General features: G+C 37.7%; 1 protein-coding gene across 1 annotated transcript in view; it reads right to left on the reverse strand.

Annotated features, from left to right (window-relative positions):
* The window catches only part of LOC136863624 (serine-rich adhesin for platelets), a 402886-nt gene that overhangs the window by 231432 nt on the left and 156561 nt on the right, over positions 1 to 14893 (reverse strand). The window contains exons 8-9 of the mRNA XM_068226021.1: positions 7790 to 7977; positions 3382 to 3480 (exon numbers count right to left, since the gene is read on the reverse strand). Of these exons, the coding sequence (XP_068082122.1) occupies positions 3382 to 3480; positions 7790 to 7977 (287 nt within the window). The remainder of the gene's footprint in view (positions 1 to 3381; positions 3481 to 7789; positions 7978 to 14893) is intronic.

Here is a 14893-nt window from a genome sequence, read left to right on the forward strand (position 1 = left end):
CGTCTTCAACAGCTGCAAACATATCTGCTCTGGTGGTAGTATCTTTGAGGGGAATGATGTCCAGTAGTTCCTCCGTTATAGGGAACACACACACACACACACACACACACACACTCTCTCTCTCTCTCTCTCTCTCTCTCTCTCTCTCTCCTTTTTTCCTTTTTTTAACAAGCTTATCGCCTCAAAGTGGGCCACATGGACACAATACTTCCGAGCACTTTATTAAACATTCTTTTACAAATTCACCACCAGTAACGGGTCGCCAACTTTTTGCCATTTTCGGAGCATTTAAAGCCCATAACTTGCTGGAACTGCACCTTCTAAATTGTTGGGTTCAAGTAGGCTATCTGTAAGACAGGGAGATAAAACAATTACCTTTTGTGTTTCCTTAGCAGCCCATCTAACTCTAATTCTAAGCATTTCTTAAAAATACAAACCCAAAATTTAAAAAAACTCCCCTAAATTGCATGTATAACAATTCCTAATGAGTAAGTTATTACTTATCTCTACAGAACTTGGCAATTCCGATTTTAACTTAGCATTTTGTTCGGTTCTTGCTGTGCTAACAATGTCACCATAGGTTGAAACATGTTTATTGTGGTAGTGTAGTCGAAAGGTTGAAGACTTTATGCTTAAAATGAAATGACAAATTAAACAATGATCCTTCCCTTCGGTACTGAGAACAAAATATTAATCCACCCATGAAGGATTAAACGGCATTTTTAACAAAGGTGAAACCAACTGCTCCGCTATCTGTTCTATCGAATAAATTCCACTGAGAATGACACACACACACACAGAGGGAATGAGAACGAATGTTCTGTCTCTTACGCACACATGCACTGACCACTTCGCGGGGTAGGTGGGGAAGGAGGGGAACAGTGCTGTTGAGTGCAGCGCGGGTTCGCCCAAGCAAGAAGTGCTCGAGTTGGAAAGGCCTGCTCTAGGCCTACTAGGTGGCAGACAGAGTAAACCAAATCTCTCTTGTGCGTCTGTGACTGAGATTTAATTTTGTCCAGTATACACCAAGTGTGTCACCTGAGATCTTTTACATGCTGACATCATATGACACGGCATGTCGAATGGACTTTTCTTCCGCCCTTCAAAAATCAGACTACCTCTGCCGGGTTTGAACCCGCTATCTTGGGATCCGGAGGCCAACACACTACCACTGATCCACAGATGAAACTGATACAGTAATGATGCAGCATTATTCATATAAATTAATAAAAAACATAATGTATTGAAAAGGTGGACCCTCAAGAAACATTCTTTCAGAAAGGTATTGTCGAACATGCCGCAAGGACACAAAAGATGACCATCTTCCTTTGTATTTCGGGAACATTCCAAGGTCGTTATCTGACTGGAAAATGGATTCTTTGAGCATATCCCATATGTAGGTACCTTCGGGGAGAAGGAAGTGTACGGGAATTCTGTTTCACGGGAAACTAGGTGATCTCCTAAGTGTTGTTGCAGAAGAGCAACTAACCCCTTCGCGGTGTGGGCTATAGCTCCACCTTGCTGCTTCCATTGTTGATGAAGTGGCAGGTTTCTGGTGATATTCAGAGCATGTTTGCAATTAATTTCAGTACTGTTTGTGTTGCTGTATTCCGCAAAATTTTATCCTGAAAAGGGGTTCTTTCGCATACTAGTAAATATTCTGCCAATGGCTAATTTGCGTTCTGTTTCACTTAAATGCCAATAAACTGCATCAGGATTTGAGGAGCACTAAGCACAGGAGGCAAATGCACTAGAACCTTAACCAACTGCACTAATCAGTTGGTCAGATGGATGCAAGCAATGGAAAAATCTTTAGATACAAAATATTTTTCTCGAATATACAATTTGTATAATTTTTAACCAAAGAAAAATCTCAGAATTTAAAAAAAAAAACAGTACAAATCAAATTTATGTAGGCATTTCACATTTTCAGAAGTTGCTCCAAGTGGCCAACACATACTCAACACAGGGGAATGCTTAATGCACACTTTGTTGTTTGCTTTCGCGTAGGGTCACAAATGTTAATGCTTCAGCATTGTAATATATACTTTTCCTTTCATTTTAAGTACTACATCAACTACAATTTGTGGAAGGTAATTGCAGGGTGAAATTTTCAGTCATGACCAATAGTGCTTTCTAATTAGTGTGAATCTGAAATCACACTAAACAGAAAGGTTTTTTTTTCTTTACATCGCACCAACACAGATATGTCTTACGGCAACGATGGGATAGGAAAGGCCTAAGAATTGGAAGGAAGCGGCCGTGGCCTTAATTAAAGTACAGCCCCAGCATTTGCCTGGTGTGAAAATGAGAAACCACGGAAAAACATCTTCAGGGCTGCCGACAGTGGGGCTCAAACCCACTATCTCCCGATACTGGCTGCACTTAAGTGACTGCAGCTTTCCAGCTCGGTTAAACAGAAAGTTATCAATATGAAACTTTCTATTGGTACGATAATGTTTTTTGAAATATTGAAAAGAAATGATTTTTAATGGTGAATTGAGGTGTTAACAGATAATATCCCAGGAATACGGTTTGTTCTGAAGCCATAACTTTCAAAGTTCATAAAGTAATTTGGCTATACAATTGGTCAACACAAGATACATTCTCAAATTAGTAAGGCAGGTGACCAATATAAACTGAGCAAAAGTACTCATTAGATAGGAATTTTAAAAAATCACATTGACTGCTTAGATAACTGACCTAAAACTGAAGTGATTGAATCAATTATACAAAACTGACATGCTCTTGGATTAGGAAGACAAATATGATATACATAGGGAAGAAAAAAAATGGGGATTACATGTTTCGATTGTCAAGTAGTCTTCTAAATTATTATTTACAGCTGATTGAGAAACTGTTGTGTACAGTAAATTTCAGTACTTTTAAATGTCGAAATGACTACAAGCTATCGAGAGTTAATGAAGATAGAGTACAAGGGGTAAACTCCAAGTAGTAATGACTTGTCCTGTACTTCCACCAAATTCTATTCCACTGCTGTAACTCGATGGTATGTCTAGCTTGAGTAGTAAAGTGGTTTCCTTATTGTTGTGCATTGAATTTGTATCGTAAAATAAACTGAGGATTCTACTTAACGAGTGATTTTTTCATTGTTTAAATTGCCTACCATCCCAATTCACTTGAAAATATGTCATATGTCAATTGACTGAAATGGCTAGGATATCATTAACTCTCAAGAATAGCTTACTTCTTACAAAGTGCCAATTCATTACTTACTTCAGACTAGTTGGAGTTATAGAAATGACCTAGAAAAAAGGATACCACTGAGGCAAACTATAAAATTTTTCAGGGGATGGTTTTCAGTGCAACCTTTCAAAGGATGAGACAATCTTCCTTGTTGATAATGAAATTATCACAAACCTGTAACTTCACTTGGGTTTCAGCAGCAGGCACTGAAGGTGCTGTAGATGAATGGAAAACAACCCGTCCATCTTCCAGAGCCAGGCGCAGGGATCCAGACTGCAGTAAAATAAAAATTACATAAATAAAACATTTTAAATCAGCATTCAAGAATCACTGGGGAGTGCTAACAGTGAAAAGTTACCAAGTTATTCCTTCCATTAATGCAAAATGATGAAGTTTCATTAAAAGGCTAGGAACAGTATGGCTATCAATCTGATGTACTTAGTGTGAGTTTATGTACAAGATTCTGATATATTATTTTAGTGAGAACATTTGTGTGCATTATTAATACAAGCAGAGTATTAGGTTAGAAGTAGCTGTTACCTAAGAGAAAAGCACAACTAAAGTATTATGAACTAAAGAAAGCCAATGATACTTGTCGCCCACAAATTACTGTTACATAGACTGAAAACTTTGGGAATTGCTTTGAAAACTGCACTGTGTTACTGTTAACATTAATTCTAGTTCTGCTGCTTCTACGCTGTGTAGTGTTCCTCAAAGGTCAATACACAACCCCCTACAGTTTTTAAATTTATATAAATGATATTTTTACATGGATCTGTTTCTCTACTTGCTGATGATACAAGCATATCCTATACAGGAGATACTGTGTTAAATCTAATAACACAAATGAAACAAGATATTGTTATACAATCATGGTTATGCCATAACAAGCTTTCTATTAATGCTAATAAAACAGTATGTTCCCTTCCACAGTAAATCGAATACTTTTCCTGATATTCCAGATGCATATACAGTAGAACCCTGCTTAAATGAACTTCGCTTAACCGGAACCCGGCTTAACCGAAATGCTCTGGCAAAATTGTATTGTAATATTTTGTTTTTACCCTTTCATTCTTAGCTGTTGATATTAGTAATTCTCTTGCTATAAGTGCTGAGAGCTACTAGGCAAACCCTATTTTTACATTATGACTTAAGCCAGAACGCACGTGTAGCACAAAACAAAACAGTTTCATACCCTCTAGTTCGTTCCATGACACATTTTTTCTTGAACAAGCAGGAATTATTATTACTGTATTACGGTATTATTATCATTATCACAATTATTATTACTGTATTATTCATCATGAAGATTATGCAGAGGACTCCGACGTTGACGATAGCAGTTTTGAGAATCGAGTTACATTAGATAATGGATTTAACGCATTGGAGGTAAGATTGATTTAGAATTTTTATTAAAATACAGTACCACACACTTTAATTACAGTACTGTAATAAAATAATAAGAGAAGAAAATGCTGCAGCATATGCTACAAAGAGGCTAACGAAACTGGAGGTCGACAGGCTGCAAGGAAAGCGAAGAAAGTAACAACATATTGTAAACATTGCCCGGACAAAGCATTCTTACGCAAACCTCAATATGAGTTGGTTCACAAGTGATTTGTATCTTGTAAAAACTGTTATCCTTTCATATCATTTATACTACGGCATAAATTCAATGACTAACATGATATATCATCTGTGTTGTTTTCTTTTGTAATTTTAACTTTCCTTAGAACAATGAAACTCCATCGATCTAATAATAACCATTTCTGAAGTGATGTAACAATAGTATGTAAGAATAAAGCAATAATAGGCTCCAATCCACATTACTTTTTTTGCCACTAATAATTGAATTCCACTGTCTGTTGCTCAATGCACAGCATGCTGAGAAAGGAATGAACACTACGCTGCACTCTATGAACACCTTACGTGAACAAGCAATGCAATACAACAGCAAATGGTAGCACTAGTTTTGCGTGACAGCCTAAAGTTGAGAGTCCTGGACACACTACCCCATGAGGGGCGACATACGATATTTTGTATGAGCGTCCGTCACCCCTAGATCATCTTCAAAGTGTTAAACTCCGGCAAGGGATTCGATACGCACTAAATCATATTAAACAGTACATCAATTGTCAGTACATCACCTTTAAACAGCAATCAATTTTCAATTCTCATAAAAGGAGAATTTCTTATGGAAAAACAGTTCAAGTTAGAGCATATTTTCAATAAATGTTGTAATAAACTTAAATCACAGATCACTTATCAGCGAAAGTGAAACATGTTCATAAAAAACATTATGCTGATGATCACTCATTTACTTTCAGCAAAATTAAGTAGTCATACTGTTTTTAAAAACTACCTTCATTAACCCCTTCAGTGGCACGCCCGAGAAATTCTCGGGTGGCGCACGCCTGCCCATAACGTCACCGCCCGAGAAATTCTCGTTTAGCTGCAGTGTTCATTTTGCGATCGCCCAATAATTTCTCGGGTGCTCTAATCGCTTTGGAAAATGTTTTCAAGCATTCTCAACAAATGGCGGGAGGATTTCCAGCTGTATTCACGAAGCGTCTGGCCTAAAATATGCCTTATCTTTTCTACTTTACATATACAACCTCTGGCCAGCTGACGAGGTAAACAGAAATGGCGAGCGCGAAACGGAAGAGAAGTTTGCCTGAAGACAAAATAAGGAACTACATCAAAGATGAATCTCTAAGTGACATTAGTATTTCTGATAGTAGCTATAATGGTACTATTGATTCTTCAGATGATGACCTCAGTAATTGTAGTGAAAGTGAAGAAGGTATTACATCAGAAGCTAAGGTGATGGTAGATGTTGAATATACATTCGTTTGGAAAATGTGTAAGCCTGGGGATAGTGCGCGACCTAATATTATTCCATTTACGGCAAATCCTGGTGTGAGGATTATCAGAGGTGAGTGCGATTGACTGTTTTGAACTGATTGTAACAGATGAAATTGTAAATTTGACAGTGCCCGAAAAAATTCGTTGGCCCTATTCTAAAATTGCATTGAAAAAACTTGTAAATAAATTTCCGCATGGAAGGGCACAGTTTTGGAAAAAATAAACTCTTACAAAATTTGGCAATTGATTGCGTTAGTGTTGCTGATGGGAATAATACAAAAGCATGAAATAAGAATGTATTGCTTACAGGACAGTATAGGTCCTACTCGAAACACCAGTGTTTTATGATTTTTATGAAACTATATCACAGGCCTACTGTAAAAAAGTGTTAATAGAGTGTAAAGTAAGATTTTATTAACCTTGAATAATATATGAATGTGTTCCCTTAATAAGTGTTACTCATTCCTTGCTTCCTAAAAATAAATAATTTCCTCCGAAAAACCTCACTTTTCTGGCACAGGAGGTCTCCCAAAACCCGCCACCGAAGGGGTTAAACCCCTTTCACTATGAGAAATCTAGTCATTAGCAGTTGGTATCCCACCCTCTAGCAAAAAATAAATACAGCAAGTTTACATTTTATAAGATTATAACAAGAAAGATACAAGTTTCTTTATATTGTTAACCAACATCGAACTGCTTATGTACTTGATTTTAAAAAGGTACCCTTATGAAACAACTTTCAATATTTGCACTGAAGAACATCCATTATAAAATATTCTGGAAAAATAAATTATTTATTTAGTGTACGGCTTTTAGCACCAGGAGTGCCTGAGGACATGTTCGGTTTGTGAGGTGCAAAGTCTTTCTAAATGACACCTGTAGGTGGCTTGCATGTTTGAGGGTGTGACGACGACAATGATGTGGGGTGAGGGTGAAACCCAGTGTTGGCACATAGCCTACTCTCATCCATTTTACAAAACATAGTTATAAATTAACAGTATATCATAAGTCAATTCCAATCACGTACCTGATTTATTCTTAAAGTGAAACTATGGCTGATGATGCGTACAATGAGAAGTGAAACAAGTACCATCTAATTTAATAATTTGTTATGATGACAATTTGATAAGGACAAAGTCCTAATTTTTTTAGATTTTATTGTATTGAATAGGTGGGTAAACAATAAAAACATACTAGTTTTATTTAATATAAGTACTTTCAATACGGATCCAAGAATGATTTTTATCATGTGTAATAGCTTATTCTTGTCGAAAAACACCAAGAGGTCTCCTCAGGCTTAACATCACCATCTGACAGATGAATCAACACCAACAGCATCACATGCCCTCAATCCATATAAACACTGCAGAGAGGTTAGGAAATGAATCCAGACTTTTGGCACCCAAGCTAGTGGTCAGAAATTGTATGCCACCATCTCTCCTAGCCTGCCGTGCAATATTCTGATGGTGAAACGTTTTTGCCAATGGGACCTGAATTGGCTAACCATGTATCAGACCATAGGCTTGACGCCTTAACGATCACGGCCACCAGACGGTTTAATGGAAAAAAAAATCATATGGTTTGAGACCATGTGATCATCTCACACTTGATAACATATTGCTTTATTCCAGTCCTGCACTGAGTAGATTTAATTGAAAACATGAAATATACCATATTAAATCAGCAAATAACTATAGGCTATTTAATTTGAGTTTACCTGTAACGGAATTTGTGATGGGCTCTGTAGCTGAGTTAACAAATGAGATTGCTGTGAATTTGAACTTCCATGTGTTTGCTCAGTAATGGGATGCGAACTATTACTAGAACTTGGCACATTCACAAGTTGCTGTTGACTGGGCTGGTCATCAGGTTCAAACATGGCAATATCATCATCATCACCAATCCCTATTTTAGAGGTAAAACATTCAAATAAATTACAAAGAAAGAAATGTATGAACATCATATAAAATACATACAGTACATAAGAAATAAACTGCTATACGTCAGCTGATACTATGAAGAAAAGATCACTTTTCAAAAGCCTATAAAATTAGTCTACCCAAAATCAGATATATCTTAACATTATGAGGTTTTCTACCATGATAATGCACCTAAATTTCAAGTGATGATAATTTTTGAAGTGTGCGGTTAAACATAACGGAATGCATGTATCATTAGAATAAATATAGTTAAAAATGACAGGTAGTTCTTGATGTGGATATTACTCTTAACAAAGTTTTGTAAAATTCAAGTATGTATCTGCTTTCCCCATGACTTTCTAAAAATACTCACAAAGTTGGAAAATAAGTCATGACAAATGACCTTATGAAATTAATATAATTTTATTAGTTTTTACATCCCTCTAACTAATTTTATGGATTAAAGAGACGCTGAGGTGCAGGAAATTTGTCCTGCTGGAGTTCTTTTACGTGCCAGTAAATCTACAGACTCAAGGCCAACATATTTCATTCAATTAATTAAAAATTATGATGTTATGAAATAAATTCAAAATTACGTTTACAAGAAATATATTCAGTATACAGCGAAACCTCGGAATGCGAGGAACTTGGTCTACGGAGTGTTTCGCAAGACGAGCAAAGATTTTAAATAAATTGTAACTTGATAAGCGAGTGAAGTTCCGCAATACGTCATGTGTGTGCCTACGTTTTCCCCTCCCCTCTTCATTTGTTGAATGGATGAACGAGGTTTTTGGTCCTGTAGTAAAGAAATACCTTTCAGAAAATAATCTGCCGCTCAAAGTCTTGCTAGTTACGGACAATGCTCCTGCTCATCCTCCAGGCCTTGAGGCCTTGAAGACGACTTACTGGAGGAATTCTTGTTAAGGTTAAGTTGCTTCCTATCAACACTACTCCACTACTCCAGCCTATGGATCAGCAAGTCATTTCGAACTTCAAGAAGCTATACACAAAAGCATTATTTCAGCGATGCTTCGAAGTGACCAAAGGAACAAACCTTACCCTCCAGAGTTTGGGAGGAATCATTTCCCCAATGTGAACTGCCTGAAGATCATCGATAAATCCTGGGATGGAGTCACCAAGAGAACTCTTACTTCCACTTGGGGAAAGCTGTGGCCTGACTGTATTCTTGGACATGACTTTGAGGGGATTGTTGGTGAAAATGAGCCGCCGATTGTCTATGAAATTGTGTCCTTAGGGAAGACTATGGGGCTGGAGGTGAATGACGTGGACATTCAAGAGCTGGTGGAACAACATAGCCAGGAACTGACCATCAATGAATTGATGGACCTGCATCGCGAACAACAAGAGGAGGTTATGGAGGAGATCTCATCCGGGGAAGAGGAGGAGGAAAAGTTAATGGAATCTCTTACTTCGACTGATATTCGGGAGAAGTGCACAAATTTGGAAACGGTGCAAATATTTTTAGAAAAACACCACCCGAATAAGGCTGTAGCAGTGCAAGCGATGAATCAGTTCAATGACAATGCAATGTCACATTTTTGTGAAATCCTCAAAAAGTTAAATGCAACAGTCATTGGACATGTTCCTCGTTAAAGTTGCACGAAGAGAACAAAATTCCAGTGAGCCAACAGATAGCAGTGATTCCGTTAGTGAAATTCGTGCTACAGAGTTACTCTTCTCACGTCATCTCTCATCTCCCTCACACCAACAATGATTCTATTGTAAGGAAAAGTGCACTTTAATTTATTTAAAATTATACTGTTTTAGAAATGGTATGCGAATAAATATTTTTGTGTTGTGGACGAACCATCCGCGTTTCAATAGTTTCTTATGGGAAAACATGGTTTGATATACGAGTGCTTTGGATTACAAGCATGTTGCCGGAACGAATTATGCACGCAATCCAAGGTTTCACTGTACAGTATACATTAATCAAAATGTAAGATGTCTGCTAATTTTCAACAACATTTCTGCAGAATGGTCCCAAAATGAGGGAAGTAATGGAGGTGGGGGGGAAATAGTACACCCCAAAAAACACAAAATTTTCCTATGAATACATGACCTACGTTCGATCGTTTATGAGCCTGTTTTATTTATTAACTAGAATGGCATGAGAGTTCATATTTAGGATTAACTTTGGAATCAGACATGCCGTTCAAGTTAGGTTTGGTTGTAGTGAGCACAACAGGAGCAACAGAGAGACTACTCATGTACGTATTTATTATCAAAGATAATACTACAATCAAACATAATTTCAACTGCAATACCAAGGAGTTTCCCCCAGTCCTCATAGAAACTTAAATTCCATCACAGTGCCAACTCTATATTCATAATTTTACCTGCCATAAATATTATTATACTACAACGCATTGTTAGCAATAGCAACGACCTGCCCCTTGAAGAAAAAAGATAACACTTCACAAAAATACCTGATAAGTGGACATAATTCTTCACCGACTTAAACATCACTATAATTTTTTATCTGCTTTCTCAACTCTTTATCAATGTAGAACATAGACCTTTATTAATAAAATATTGCAACTTTTAGTATTTTAATTATGTCAATTTTTATAATGTAGGCTTTCCTTAGCTGAAGATGTTCCATAAAACTGGAACGAAACATGTACTATTTTAATTAGACGATAAGACATTGAGCTAAATTTATGTAAAATTCATACATTGGCTAATAAATTAAGTAATGGAAGACAGAAGAATCTTCTTTTAAACCAAAGTTGAGTTAACACCAATAAGGAATTCGACGGTCATATTCATAAACTGTCCAGGTAGGGGTTATGGTGACAATGGAGTTTGTTTTTGTTTTTTTGCTAGTGGCTTTACGTCGCACCGACACAGATAGGTCTTATGGCAATGATGGGATAGGAAAGGGCTAGGAGTTGGAAGGAAGCAGCCGCGGCCTTAATTAAGGTACAGCACCAGCATTTGCCTGATGTGAAAATAGGAAACCACGGAAAACCATCTTCAGGGCTGCCGACAGTGGGATTCAAATCCACTATCTCCCGGATGCAAGCTCACAGCTGCGCGCTCCTAACCGCACGACCAACTCGTCCAGTGACAATGGAGTACGAAAGGACTAGGAGTGGGAAGGAAGTTACTGTGGCTTTATTTAAAATACAGACAGCACTTGCCTGGTGTGAAAATGGGAAATCATAGAAAATCATCCTGTGGGCTAGCGACAGTGGGGTTTGAACCAACCATCTCCAGAATGCAAGTTGATAGCTACGAGACCCAAACTGTGCAGCCACTTGCTCGGTGGAGGCGGAAATAAATTGTAATCAACACAATGATACAAATGGTTTGAGCTGTGCATTGTTGGCAGAAACCTGCTCTAGTATTCCATTCACCAGGCTATATCAGGCACAAAAAAAAAGCTTCAGAGATTCCAGAGCAGAATAAGTCCTCAGAAATGGACACAATGTAATGCTCTTCATTCCTCCAGGATATTCTGTGTTGATTTCATTTTAATGTTTTTCTACTAGTTTTAATGTCACAATAATTAAGGCATATTTTCAATGATGATGACCGGAGAGGAACGGGCTGAGACTGGTAAGGAAGCAGCTGTTGCCTTAAGATCTAGCACCAGCATTTTCCTGGTTTGAAAAAGGTAAACCACAAAAAACTATATTCAGGGCTACAAACCCATCGTCTCCTGAAAGTAAGCCGACAGCTATGTGGCCCAAATCACACAGCCAACTTGCTCGATCTTTTGTTATAACTGACCAAATGGAAGAATCCAGTCATGGTAAACTTACTGAACAAGGACATAAACTAAATTGGGGATATGGAGCTACGTAAGCACATTCTAGACACATCAATTCTTCGCTGCTGCAGCTAGCTGTTAAAACACACAAATACAACACATATAAGAGGATTCGTTCATACCTAGCAAAATTTTTCACTTAATACAATTTGTGAATACAAATTTAACACACAATTTTGATCATGCTTCAGAAAATCAGGGAGAGGAATGAAAGAATCTACCCCTAAAGACCTGAGAGACAGTTTTCTTTCTTCTTCAATCTTGTCTATCCTTTATTATTCTCCGAATTTTCCATGCCATTATCACTAGTTTTTCAGTAATATACACTATACTGGAATTGTGGACAAGGGGTGAAAAATGGAGTGGGCCTGATAATTTCAAAACAGCTAGAGATAGAGTATATGAGCGATAAGATAATCAAAAATAGTCTGCGAATGAGGAACGAAGTGAAAGAAGGCATACAAGTATATGCACCACAGAGGAGGATATTGAGGAATTCCTGCAGAAACCAGAAAAGGAGATAATGGATGTGAAAGTCATTATAATGGGAGACTTAAATCCACAGGTGGGAAATGAAAGGAAAGAAAGAATTGGACCACATGAATATGGGAAAAGGAATTAAGGAGATAATTCTGTTTTGTGAGGGGAATGGAATGATTATGGGCAACAAACGATTTTGAAGGAAAAACAGCAGGCAAATTACATGTTATCGATGGGGTGACAGAAGAATAAAATAAGTAAGCCATTACTTTCTGGTGGAAAGGACAAACTGCAGACAGTTGATAGATTTAACAGCTTTACCAGAAGAAGCATTCGATTTAAATCACAGAGTTACGATAGCAAAACTGAGAGTAGGGAAAGTGAAAAAATTAAAGAAGATAACATCATGCATACAGTAGAAGTCTGTTATAACGAGAATTCAAAACAGCAAAAAAATTTACTCACTGTAACGGATTGTCGTTATATCTGAATTTTTTGTAAAAGTCTGGAAGAAGCCCATAAATATTACAGTCAGTATGAAACAGGAATAGGTTTGTTCAAAAATTGTGTTTTCACGGATGATATCCACACTACGACTTGCTCCTTTGTCATTTTTCAAAATCTGACACTATGTGAAAGTGTATGTTTAATTTCATTCTGAAAAAAAATTATGGTATCACTCCAGACGCTTCTGTGGCAAACGTTTCAATTTTCTCCTTCAGACAGCATCACCTAATCTAACCTAACCATATACGTATCATTAAAAAAATATTTTAAGCGCACGTAGAGAAATTATAACCTCCTTGCTACAAAATTACATGGGAACAGGCTTTCCAAAATTTAACTAGATGCAAGAAAATATAAACTATCCCCTGGATCAGTGGTGTACTCTGCCATATCTTGAGGTGTATCACATTCTGACTTAATTTCAGTATATAACATTAAAAATTAAATGATCTCTTACCTCAGTATTCATTTGTAACGAGTTAACAACTGCTATTGACCACGTTATTTATGTATTTGTTACGAAAAATGTTGTCTTCTTTCATTTCTAAATTTCTTTATGGAACAGCAGTTAACAGGTATTACTAATCGACTCCGACATTGCCTCTGAATGCCAACAAGAGAGCTCGCAAGTGCACATAGCGAGAAAACGATACCGTACCGAAGATGATTGATCGCATTTTGTAGCAAATGTTTCCGTATTCATATTCAAACAGTCACCTAACCTAACTTAACCGAAATATATGTATCATGAAAACATATTTCAAGAACTAGAAGAGAAATGACAATAGCCTTTCCGAAATTTAACCAGACGCGAGAAAATATAAGACTAAACGATACAGCCTGCCACATCTTGAGGTGTACCCCATTCCAGCTTAACCCATTCACATCCTATTTAAATACCATAGCAGTTCGCTTGAGAAAACACATTTAAAGCCCGCACTACGTTTGTTTGTTGTTTGTTGTTTAAAGGGGCCTAACATCAAGGTCACCGGCCCCCACACTACAGCACACACTGCGAGGATGTGGGCCACGGTGAAGTCGGCACCACAAAAACACACTGAGGGGTCTTACCCCTTTAGGAGTTAAAAGTGCGTAGATCTTGAATGACATATCCCTATCCAACACAAAACTACGGCCTCTTGGGAGATCATGTAGTCTCGCCGCAGACTTGCCCACCATCATTTGTATCACTTTCTGTGTCATCAACACAGCCCTTACTGAAGTGCTCATTTAATCAATCAGTCATTTATTCAAATATACAGAGAATATTTCATTTTTATTAAGTACTAGTAACTGGCAGGAAGCATTTACATTCAGCAGCACATGTCGCAATTTCTGCAGGGAACTTGGAGCTCAGGTTTGTTTGCTCACCAGCTGAGTTTGGAAGGTGGAATTTCGATATGACGCACACAAAGCCGAACAAGGGAACAATAGAACTCCAACGGACAACATTTCGGAAGCCAGGCGAGAGGCTAGGGTCGCCTATGAGAGATGTTTGAAGTAAGCGTCAGGTACACGATGTGTTGAGCCAATGAAACGATGGAGCCACCGTCAATATGACTAGGCATTGGTCTAGGGAAGAGATGGCCCCAATCGAGGATACGACGGAGTCTTCGAGGACGAGGTAATAAAAACGATGACTGCGTCAGTTAGTTACCCTATTATTCGGCGAGATTCTGTGCAGATAACATCGTAAGAAGAAGTTTTTGTTTACGCGAGTGATCGTGTGGGGAATTGTAAATTTTTGTTTGAAGATGCTCAGCCTGCATTTAATCTATTAACGTTTTCTAATACTGGGAGAATGGCATTTAACTTACGATTACCAAAGGGAGAGAACAGTTCCATTTAATCATTTCAAAATGCATAGTAGCCTGCCTATGTAAATAGTTTTCCAAGGGCATAAATTTTACAATTTTCAGTCCAGCCATTTATAAAATGGGAAATATTTGACCTAGTTATGGGAGTAGATAAGAGAAGCGGTTCCGCTACTGAATGGGAACTGGTTTCACGGTCAGTGGAATTTATCCCCAGCTGTAGTATTCTAGTAACCGGCAGGTTGATCTTGACCTAGTTTCTACATCGTGAACGAGGGGATGTTTTAGACGGCATCCGGAAG

The sequence above is a fragment of the Anabrus simplex genome, chromosome 2 (genome assembly GCF_040414725.1).
Source record: "Anabrus simplex isolate iqAnaSimp1 chromosome 2, ASM4041472v1, whole genome shotgun sequence".
Lineage (NCBI taxonomy): Eukaryota > Metazoa > Arthropoda > Insecta > Orthoptera > Tettigoniidae > Anabrus > Anabrus simplex.